Consider the following 12,028-nt stretch of genomic DNA (forward strand, 5'->3'; position numbering starts at 1 on the left):
GTTCATGGTCCATAAAATATTATTTACAGATATACAACAATTTATTTAAAAAATGTATTACTAAATGTTCAGTGAAATCTTACTGTAACGTGTTATCTAAAAATAAAAAAATCTATGTTTGGCTTTATATATTTTAATATTTTAAAATAAATGTTTGTATATTGTTATGTTGGTAGATATATCACAGGTTTAGGAAATATTGTTAGAAATCTTTGTGTCATTTTAGACAATAAGGTCCTAAAAGAAAGAGATGCACATCTGGACAAAACATTACTAGAATTTAATATTACTTCAATTTTTCATTTTACTTTCATGTTTTTTGCGTTAATAATTAATGTGGAAAAAATGTGAGTATCTTAAATTGTTGGTCTTTTAAAATAAGACACAATTAGATCCAAACATTTCAACATCCTTCCAAGACAACGAGTTCTTATACCCGCACGTCATATTCTCGCGTCACATCTTTGTCAGTGAACAAAATGGCAACCTACTGCTTAACCGTCGCCCGGCTTCAGGTACATGAACATCTAAATGTTATCTAGTCAACACGCATGGTTTGGATTTTTTAATTCGTATAGTAATGTCGCCCAGATCTGTGTTTGGCAGTTTGAGCTGCTCGCAATGAGTGATCTGACTGTTTGTGTGCTGAAATCTGCTCATCAAGTGCTCACAGGTCATTGTGGCCAAGGATGTCATAGCAGACGCGTTTGCCTCGCCGATGGCGTAAAATCTTTATTTCCAGCTGTTTGATACAAGACAGCCAAAGCACGAAACCAGAAATACTCACAGCTATTTCATTGATTCGGTCATTGTGTATTTTTCATGTCTGGCTGTTTGGTTTTAGTCGCAAGGTGAACACAAGGTTAAAACAGCGTAGTGAGGATAACGGCGCTGTCGGTGTAGATTAACTAGTGACACCGCTACATGACAACGTCATGGAATCCTTGAAAGCAAATGATTACATTTGTATCTATCTAACACTATTATATGCATTCTTAAATTGGCATAACTTTACACCTGAGGTCTGATCTTAATGAGCGAAGTGAGCAGCTGTGATTTCAAAAATACAATAACGTTACACTGGTAATCTATACTGATGTCGTCATTAATAATATGAGCCTAAAAACATATATGACGGGAGTTCAAACAATCCAGTAACATGTTTCTGTCCACATGAGGTTAAAAAAACAACAACATATAACCTTGATGCTGTCATGGATGCAGGCATCACATGTATGACAGTGTGTTCAGGTCAAGATTGAGTAGGCCTATATATATTTATTTACTGTTTATTTGACAAGATATACGATATATTTATTTGTTGTGTATGTCAACTTAAATGTATTTTTCAGTTCTCACTTTCATTACAATATCAGGGAATTTTACAACTTATTTCAAGGCATGAAAGTACACAAAATCCCAAGAAGTCATAGACTTTTCTCTAGAAAATACAGATGATTATTATTATTTATGATGTTCTCAAAAGTATTTAATCCTCTAAAATGTCCTCTTCAAGGGAGCAATATCTGGAAGTCATGGAAATATAATGGAATTTCATTGGTCAAAGATGTTGGAACCCTGTTTATATTATAGTCTAGTTGTTTCTATGTGATTTCTGAGTTTGTGTCTCAGCTTTTTGTGTACTGATTCCGTTTATTTTATTTCAGCTCGCTCTGGGTCAGGGTGCCCGCCGCTTTCATGTGGCGGCAGCCCTCAACGCAAAGGCCCAGGTGGCCATGAGCCGCTTTGAGCCAAGCAGTTGCGTCAACTATGACCAGCTTCGCTCAAATATTGACATTGTGCGCAAAAGGTCAGAAAGCATTACAGTATTTTACACTTAATTTTATTTGCTTCCGCCCTTCTTATCTTTAATAAGGCGACTCAGTGGCTCTTTTTTACTTTTACAGAAGAAAAATACTTTTTTTCATGCAATTGGTTAGTTTAAAATCCTGTGAGTTTTTCCAAGTGCTTTACATGTGAAATCGCATCTTCCAGACTCAATCGGCCTCTCACCCTGTCAGAGAAGATTGTCTATGGCCATCTGGATGACCCGGCTGGACAGGAAATCGCTCGAGGACGCACATATTTGCGCCTGCGACCGGATCGAGTTGCTATGCAAGATGCAACAGCACAAATGGCCATGCTGCAGTTCATCAGCAGTGGACTCCCAAAAGTGGCAGTGCCATCCACCATCCACTGTGACCATCTTATCGAGGCCCAGACCGGAGGAGTCCAAGATCTACAGAAAGCAAAGGTGAATGATGCCATATAGGGATGTTGTTGAAAATGATTTGCTTGTATTCCAAACCTGTATGAATTTCTTTCTTCTGAAAATATCACAAAAGAAGATATTTTATTTATTTATTCTTCACTGTTTTTATTCCTTTATTTCATTATTTCATTCCTTTTCTCGCTGTCAACCAGGAAGTGAATCAAGAGGTTTACAGTTTTCTTGCTAGTGCTGGGGCTAAATATGGTGTTGGCTTTTGGAAACCTGGCTCTGGGATCATCCATCAGGTACTGGAGAAAAAAACGTTTGACTAGTTGTTAACCAGTATGACTTTTTTCAGGTGGTTTGTCCATGACTATTAAATTTCACATAAGATGTACACATAATTGCTTTAAGGATGCTCCAATTGATCGGGCGCCAAACGTTATCGGCCGATAAAGGTTGATCAGATAACGCGAGACAATTTTGCTATGCGCAGCTAAAATTGCTTCTCTAAATTAGCTAGATCAGTGATTGTTACAAAATACAGTCTACTGTTGCTAAACTGCAGGATGTGCTCGATAATAAAAAGAGTTATTAAAACTGCATTAAGCCGCGAAAGAGATACTGTTCCCCAAGTGGCTTTCTCTGCGCTCACTCCGAGACGGAGTGGAACACGGGCAAGCAAAGTCAGCTTTGAACTTCGAGTTCGTTCCTAAACGGTTAAATACAAACAGAAATATGTCAAAATGCCCCGCTTGGTGAGTATTCGCTTAAACACTATCGACTTATGTGAACATAAACAGTTGGGAAATAAGTTGCATGTGTAACAGCACAGTATACTGGATCCGAGCATTCGGTCTTAAAGTGACAGCAGCCTAATATTCCTAAACAGACATTAATCTATATTTAATTTATACAGTGAAGACTATGTAGTGTTTTATATTTTATTACTTTCTGTTGATAAACACTGTTGTTGTTTATTATTATATATTTCACAGGAATTCTTTATTTGTTAAGCTCTAAGCTGTTCCTGATCACCTCTAAGAAAGGGAATGGAATATGTTGTACATGTTGCTTGCCGATAAATAATGAGTTGTCAAATCATGATACTTTCTCATCTCTTAATTTTGTTGTTGTTAAGATTAGTTGGCCTATTATTTATTTCAGTGATGGGTTTCAGTTGATCAGTATCAGCCAAAAGTGCTTCCAGTGATCTGTAATCGGTGATCAGGCCCAAAAATCATGATCAGAGCACCCTTAAATTGCTTAATTAAAATTAATACTAAAAGTCCGAGTATCAGGGATGTGATTTTTCCATATTTATACATTCTTTATTTTTCGGCCTGAGCCCACGTAAATCTGAGGGAAACGTGCCAACCATCTTATCAAATTTGTTATGCGATTTGTTTACTACCAATTCGTTTAAACTAATTTGTTATCAATAAAAAAATGATTTAAGGTCCCCCATCGTTTTTGGTCCCAATAAAATCTCTAACGTTTGAAAGCAAATAAATTAAGACTTTATAATTAAGAAATTAAAATACTAGTGGGATATTGTGATGTCACTGATATTCTGTAAAATATTATTATTTCCAATTTGTATTTATTTGATTATCACAATAATATTGCAATAGTAATGTTTCTTTGCTTTAATTTTGACCATTTAAATGATTAAAAACATTATAAATAATAATAATAATGAGAGAAGTCATGTTCCTTTTTTGTTCTTAGCTGATCACAGCAAGCAATATTAATCAACCTTTTCTTTTCCTTTATTATATTTAAAGATTATCTTGGAGAACTACGCGTACCCAGGAGTCATGTTGATTGGTACAGACTCTCACACCCCTAATGGTGGTGGTCTGGGCTCCATCTGCATTGGAGTTGGTGGAGCTGATGCTGTTGATGTCATGGCAGGCATCCCCTGGGAGCTGAAGTGCCCAAACGTAAGCTGCTATTGCCCGTTTCCATTGGACTTTACACTTGCTATCTAAAATTGGGCAACTGGAAGTGTATATTTATAGGTTCTATCTGCTTTTCCAGGTCATCGGTGTGAAACTAACAGGCTCATTATCTGGCTGGACCTCACCAAAAGATGTCATCCTTAAAGTTGCTGGTATTTTGACTGTGAAGGGTGGCACTGGTGCCATTGTGGAGTACCACGGCCCTGGTGTGGACTCTATCTCCTGCACAGGTGAAAACTTGCTTAAGCAATATTTAGATTGGATTAATTTTCTAAATAATTTTTGAGATACAATTATTAATATTGGACATTTCATATATCATCGTGCCATTTCATATATATCATCATTCATATAAGCATCAACAACTTAATTCGTTAATTAAGATAATTAGGGTAAGGTAGGGTTACATAAGGTAGTTAAGTTAGGGATCATACCTGTAGCTGCTATTACAGTGACCATTTTGAGCAATTTTGGCATTTAACTGTCCTTCCTTCATTTGGTCAACTGTTACTTTGAGCTGAAAGTCTGTATCCATAACGTAAGGTCGAAATACACAATTATAGTGCACCAGAGTGTGCAGTGATAAATTTAACTTTAGTTATGGTGTTCAACGAAGGTCATAATGAATGAGAAGCGTTAAGACGTTATTGTCCAGATGGAATTAGATTTCTCAGAGGATGGCAATTAGCTGACAAACAGTGTGTTATTTGCTTCGTCATTTTTATATGTTGAGTGAATAAAAACAGGCATGTTGAATACTACTCAAAAAATATATATATTTCAATGCTTCTGCGTTCCCCAGAGAAACTTTGTGTTAGCTCACAAAACATTTTGTGAGAGAACGTAATATTTCTCAGGGGAATGTAAAACATTTTCTGTGAGCGAATGCAGTTTTTCAGGAGAACGCAAAACATTTTGTGAGGAAACTCAATATTTATCATGGAAATGCAAAACATTTTGTGACAGAACGCATTATTTCTTGAGGGAATGCAAAGCATTTTGTGTGCGGACTCAATATTTCTCGGGGGAACGCAAACATTTGCGAGAGAACGCAAAAGCATTGAAATATTTGTTCCTCCCATCTCATATTTTTTTTTCCTTTTACCATGTCCCTTAGGGGTTCCGTAGAATATAGATGGGATTTAAATCACTTGTAAATCTGTGAAACACAAATGCACAAAGTCCAATTTGGATGTTTCTAATTTCCCTCATGCCACCCAAACACTAAAGGACCTTTGAAGTCGTCGGATTGCTGTCTTGTCACATTATTGTCTCCATGTCAGTTCCTGTCAAAAAACATTTCACACTACAGAACTTTAATTACAGACATTTAGTTACAGACATTTAATTACAGACATTTCTAGATATTTAATTACAGTTTGTACTTAAAGGAGCTGTATGTAAGAAATGTATTTCAATTAATCATAAAATGGCCCTGATGTGTCTCTAGACATTAAGAAATCATGTTCATTTCAAATACTTATATCACTGACAACAGTAGTACGGCCACGATATTGTCATTTAAAAAGTGAAGTTGCAGCCCTCAACTGATGTTGATGTTGTCATCTTGTGTTTTGGCCTGAAGCCCCACCCTCCACCTATCTACCAATCACGAAGTCAGTAGTGTTTCGGCATCCGGGTTGCCAGCTCTGCTCTAGTTGAAAGCTCCTTGTAGCAGCCTATGTTCCTGCTGGATCCTGCAGCCTATCTGGCAACCTCGAGTCAGGGGGGAGGGGGAGGGGATACACAGCTCTACAGTAATTTGAAAGTGATTGCAGTACCAATTTTGGCCACAATCTTACATACAGCTCCTTTAATTAAATTTAATTAGTCATTTTTTATTACAGAAATTTCGAGTTATTTAACCTACTAAATATCTCTCGGCCACCAGGGCTTCTCTAAGGTCATTTCTTTGATCATTTAAACATAGCTGTCATCACCCGCATGAACAATCGCTGAGGTGCCTCAAATCTTTCTTTTTTTTTTGTTGCTGCGATCTCTATGAACTGCCGACGAGCTCAAAATCGGGCCTAAAATCGTGTACTGTGTTGGTGGCATAAGGAGGGAGTGTTATATCAGTCATTGTAAAATCTGAATATGCTTTTGGGTTTTCTAATCAGGAATGGCCACCATCTGTAATATGGGTGCTGAAATTGGAGCCACCACCTCTGTGTTCCCTTACAACCACCGTATGAGGACATACATGGAGAAGACTGGTCGTGGAGGTAAGCAGCGGTAGTCTCTCATCAATGGATAATTCAACTGTTGCTTCATAAGTTCGGCCTCTCATTCTACTTTTCCCTCTCAGAAATCGCTGCTCTATCAAATGAGAATCAAGATCTACTGGTACCTGATTCGGGTTGTCAGTACGACCAGGTGATCGAGATTAATCTAAGTGAGGTAAGAGCAGGTCAGTTAAGGTAAAAGTTGAATGCATCTTACAGTTAAGTGTTAAAAATTCACTTCAACATGATTTATTATCCTCCTTTACAGCTGAAGCCTCACATCAATGGCCCATTTACTCCTGACCTGGCCCACCCTGTTTCAGACATCGGGTCTGTCGCTGAGAAAAATGGCTGGCCCCTGGATGTTAAAGTTGGTCAGTGATTTAGAGTCCACCCCATTTTAATGGTCATTGATATACTTTTATTATTCTATAAAATTGCTCCCTGTCCATGAACATTACAGGTCTGATTGGAAGCTGCACCAACTCCAGTTATGAGGACATGGGCAGAGCTGCCTCCGTGGCCAAACAAGCACTCGACAAAGGACTCAAAAGCAAAGCCCAGTTCACGATTACCCCTGGGTCCGAGCAGATTCGTGCCACGATTGAGAGAGATGGCTATGTGAGTCTGATTTGGAGAGCCCGGGGATTTTATTATTTGAAATAGCTTGAAATTGGTTGTGTGTTCGTCCAAATGACTTGATTGTTCTGCGTTTAGTCTAACAGTTGAATGTGTTTCTTTACCTGCAGGCCAAAGTGTTGAGGGATGTTGGTGGAGTTGTCTTGGCTAATGCCTGTGGACCCTGCATTGGTCAGTGGGACAGGTAAAGTATTTGTCTTCAACGCAGGTTTTAATTCAACATTGTAGATTTTCTTTTGTACACTACCGTTCAAAAGTTTGGGGTATATAATATTGTGAAATATTAAAACAATTTATACTACAGGGCTGTTTATTGGTTGATGAACCAATCTTCAGATCATGGCTGCATTACAACCTCTGGTGTACATTTATATTCAAATAATTCAATGACCTATTGTCAATTACTTTGATTACGATTTTAACACATTTTAAAATCTGATTTTTTCCTGTGATGGCAAAATAGATTTTTTTCAGCATTATTACTCCAGTCTTCAGTGTCATATGATCCTTCAGAAATCATTCTAATGTGCTGATTTTACTGCTCAATTAACATTTCTTATTATTAATGTTGAAAATAGTTGTGCTACTTAATATTTTTGTGGAAACAGGTTTCCCAGGTATTCAAGAGGTTGAGGTACTTTGATGAATAGAAAGTTAAAAAGAACATTTATTTGAAATGGTAACATCTGTTTCAACATTAAAAGTGTTTTACTGTAAATTATAAATTAAGCATCCTTGCTGAATAAAAGTAAAAAATAAATAAATAAACCTACCTAATGACCTTACTGTCCCAAAGTTGTTTGTGTAAGTATTAAATGACTAAATTAAGGTAATACAGGGTTACTTGTTAAAATATTGGCTATGAAATTGATTTCAGTTGACTCGTTGTATTATGTGAGAAGGTTGAGAGCTCTGAGTCACATGAGAGATATGAAAGTAGAAAAATCAGGTGCCTGGGACAACGTTCATAGTTGACCATTTTAAAATATTTGACGTAAATTCCACGATTGTCCAATCAGAATGAAGTAATTCAAAGAACTGTGTAATAAAGCTATGTAATAAAGCCATATCATAAACCAATAAAAAATCTTTCTTGCAGACGTGACGTTAAGAAGGGAGAAAAGAACACCATTGTTACATCATTCAACAGAAACTTCACGGCCAGAAATGACGCTAACCCTGCCACTCATGCTTTTGTCACCTCACCAGAGGTATTTCGCACCTGCTCACAAATGTGCTACAATCTCTGAATGTTTTTCCCCCCAAAACCATTTGTATGAAGTCTTGGCAATTTATTTATTTTTTCACTTTTTCATATCATTTGTGTTGCAGATTGTCACAGCCCTTGCCATTGCAGGCACTCTGAATTTCAACCCTGAGACTGACTTTCTCACAGCCCCCAACGGAGAGAAGTTTAAACTGGTGCCGCCCACAGGAGATGAGCTTCCTGCTCGTGACTTCGACCCAGGTCAGGACACCTACCAGCACCCACCACCTGATGGGTCTGGTCTGAAAGTAGATGTGAACCCTCAGAGCAACCGCCTGCAGCTGCTCGAGCCCTTCGACAAATGGAGTGGGAAAGACCTTGAGGACCTCCAAGTGCTCATCAAGGTAAGTTTTAGTCATGGATGTTTGAAATTCTGGTTTTCAATATCACTCTGAACTATGTAACTCATTCTGTCAGGTGAAAGGAAAGTGCACCACTGACCACATCAGCGCTGCTGGACCCTGGCTTAAGTTTCGTGGCCACCTCGATAACATCTCCAATAACCTTCTCATTGGTGCCGTTAATACTGAGAACGATGCCGTCAATAAAATTCGCAACCTTCTAACTGGAGAGTTTGGGGGCGTCCCTGATGTTGCCCGCCATTACAAAGTAAATGCTTCTTTTTTTATATTTGTCATATTGAGAGCATTTGTATTCATAACGATTTCTGGATGGTCTGTAATTTCCCCACTTGCAGAAGCACAATGTTTCATGGATAGTTGTTGGAGATGAGAACTACGGTGAGGGTTCCAGCAGAGAGCACGCGGCTCTGGAACCCAGACATCTAGGAGGGAGGGCCATCATTGTGAAAAGCTTTGCTAGAATCCATGGTAAGTGAATTTGAATGCAAACACCTTTTATTCCCTGCTTGAAGCCAAGCGTCTCATTTAGCAATTGATTTGAATGAATCTGTCATGACTGTCAACAGAAACTAACTTGAAGAAACAGGGCCTGCTGCCCCTCACCTTCTCCAATCCTGCTGACTACGACAAAATCCGCCCAGACGATAAAATCTCCATTAAAGGGCTTAAGACCTTTGCCCCTGGAAAGGTAAGACCTATTCTGTTAAACAGTTTCTAGTTTATCTTTACTGGTTTGTGTTAAGGCTGGCCCACACTAAAAGATTTTTAAAGTCTTGTCCGATTTTTAAAATGTGAGAGCCCACAAACATGACGCTAAAAATCTATTTAATCTATTGTTCCTTTAGCCCCTTAATGCCATCATCAAGCACATTGACGGAAGCTCGGAAACCATTGAGTTGAACCACACCTTCAACGAAACCCAGATTGAATGGTTCAAGGCAGGCTCCGCCCTCAACAGAATGAAAGAGATGCAGTAATGAGTGTGATTGGCCATCGATATACATATGTGGGAGGGGTTATGCATCAAGCAGGTGGATTGGTATGTGTATGAAAGGTTTAAATGCTCTCATGTAATTATGAACTGTATACACAATACATTTTCAAAACTGTACTGCATAGACAAGTCATGTCAATACACAAACTTCTCAAATCTATATAATATATTGCAGGGCAGATAAAAGATGTGAAGTTTAGCAACTGTAATGCTTATAAATTTCAAGCTGGGCCTGTGTTTATTACAGAATGGAGAATTAAAAAAATAAGTTAACCTACAAAAGATGCTAAGCACATACATGTTAGAGGGAGACACCAGTGTTTAATTCATAAAACCATCCAATTCTCTGTGCAGGTGTTCATGCAACTGTTGATTATTAATTTCTGTTATTTGAAATATTACACTTAACTGTAATGAGAGCTGCTTGTGAGTTTGCTGTCCTGTTATAGTCTCTCTTGATGGAATGATATCTTATTTCACACCATTCTAACAACTGCTTTTCAACTTTTCATGATAATTGGTTTTCTTGTTCATGGAAGCTTGAAACTTGACCAGTTATTGTTCATGTCGCTAATTCTTACTGAGTCAGAGTGACTTGTCTATGCCTGTTAGTCAAACTTTGGCAGATTATATCATTTACAACACCAAAATCTATCAAATATGTCTGTACTGAATGCACAGCAGGTCAAATCTGTTCATGTTTTAAACATAATGCTTATTTATAAACCTTTGCAAAGAATCTTGGATGTGCATTATCTTAAGTGTTTTGGATGACAGTTATTGAGTAATTGGTCAGTAATCAGAACTCCAACCTCTTGAGCACCTTTTCTGTATATTTGAGTGCCCTTTTTTGTAGGGTTGTTTTCTTTTCTTTCATTCAGAGCTGTACCCATGTCGAAGCAGTGACATCAATCACTCTGACCAGCAGACAATAGCAACTACTAAGACACCAAGGTGTAAATTACTAGCTTTGTCTGACTCAACATGTTTGCTCATCAGATGAACTTTTACTGCAGCTCGTAACAGCTCACAAACACAGCCTCTAGGTAATAACTCCATTATTTTCTTTTTTTTTCTTGTTTGTGAGGAAATGAATGCTGATCAGTCACAGTGGGTTATAAAATAAAAGCCATTTCAAATAATTAAGTCTTTGTTAATGTATGTATTAGACTCATGCCTTTTTCCTCCGCAACATTATATTGTACACCCTATATTGGTAAACAATACATAATATAGCTTTGCATGCAGGTTCTCAATATTTTGGATTAGATGTTATGGACCCCCAAATGTGATCATCTTTGTGCAAGGGAACCCCATCCTTAAATTTAAAAGGCAGCTAAATATTATACTGTGAAAAAGTAATATTATAAATGTGTAAAGTAGTATTTTAAAAATATTTTAACTACGGTTACATTTTTAAATTGCCATGTTTTTATTTTTGCATTTTTATTCTGTTTTTCTCTTAACCTTTCCATGGACCCACTACCACTCCCTTGCAGGCCCCTGGTGGTCCCTGGAGCCATTGGTGTTCAATATAATTTTGTTCTGATTATAGTGATTAATTTCTTCTTAATCCCTCGATATTATAAAGTATCGGTCTTTAAAGACCGTTGACTGAACTGTAATACATTTAAATATTATGAAGAAGAAACATAAATAACAACCCCACAGCATCACATCTACATAGCGACGCGTCAAAATCAACTAGGACGCGCCTGTATGACATTATGGGCCCTCTGATTTGACGACTGAAGGCTGACGTCATTATTCTGCCGCGTGCAGCGTAGTGTCGTTGATTATAATTGGAGCGTTTTTGTTTTGTCGCGTCGCGTCTCACGCGTTCAATTTTGATGGGGTGTCCCTCCCTCTCCACCCGTAACCTCATTTATTGTGTGCTAGGGTCCATTGAGTCGAATATGTGCATATGTGGACCACGAATGATAGACATTTAATAGTGGATTCTAGTGTAGCTATGTAAGTTAGATATATTTGTTTTCGCGGCGCTCGAGATAACAACCAACAAATTGGTATCCACTATAACGTACAGTACGGTAAGAATTTCATCATTATCCTATTGTATTTTCCTATCCTGTCTGTATATGTTAGCGTTGATCGAAAACGCCTTTACTGTTATGGTTTCGCATGCTGTGTAACGTTACTGTAGAAGCTGAGAGTAATTCCTCGACGTTTGTCAACAACCTGCATTGTTGAGCGCAGGTTGATAGTATGGTAATAAAGCGCACGTAATCGCAGTTTAGTCACTGTCGATTAGACTGATATGAAGTCTGCGGTACACAGATGCTTGGCCTTTCTTAGAATTCGGGGCAGAAACCAGTGGTGCATTGGAAAACAATGAAAAGGAAAC

At 37.9% G+C, this 12,028-nt stretch overlaps 1 protein-coding gene and 1 long non-coding RNA gene across 2 annotated transcripts; one reads left to right on the forward strand and one right to left on the reverse strand.

Moving 5' to 3' along the window:
• Positions 1-422: 422 nt before the first annotated feature.
• Positions 423-10,394, forward strand: aco2 (aconitase 2, mitochondrial). Its single transcript, XM_056255445.1, has 17 exons — positions 423-515; positions 1,668-1,810; positions 1,996-2,254; positions 2,425-2,517; positions 4,000-4,158; positions 4,256-4,406; positions 6,297-6,401; positions 6,485-6,576; positions 6,670-6,775; positions 6,865-7,022; positions 7,151-7,224; positions 8,140-8,251; positions 8,373-8,651; positions 8,725-8,916; positions 9,005-9,137; positions 9,236-9,357; positions 9,515-10,394. Exons 1-17 carry the CDS (start codon positions 480-482, stop codon positions 9,644-9,646), a joined length of 2,346 nt encoding a protein of 781 aa, XP_056111420.1. The 5' UTR covers positions 423-479; the 3' UTR covers positions 9,647-10,394.
• On the reverse strand, positions 9,718-10,676 carry LOC130088608 (uncharacterized). The gene is made up of 2 exons (XR_008807482.1): positions 9,938-10,676; positions 9,718-9,889 (listed from the first exon to the last, which is right to left on the reverse strand). It is a non-coding gene; the product is annotated as an uncharacterized LOC130088608 (long non-coding RNA).
• Positions 10,677-12,028: the final 1,352 nt, after the last annotated feature.

This window comes from Rhinichthys klamathensis, unplaced genomic scaffold (assembly GCF_029890125.1).
Source record: "Rhinichthys klamathensis goyatoka isolate OS25496 unplaced genomic scaffold, OSU_Roscu_1.1 h1tg000121l_1, whole genome shotgun sequence".
Classification (NCBI taxonomy): Eukaryota; Metazoa; Chordata; class Actinopteri; order Cypriniformes; family Leuciscidae; genus Rhinichthys; species Rhinichthys klamathensis.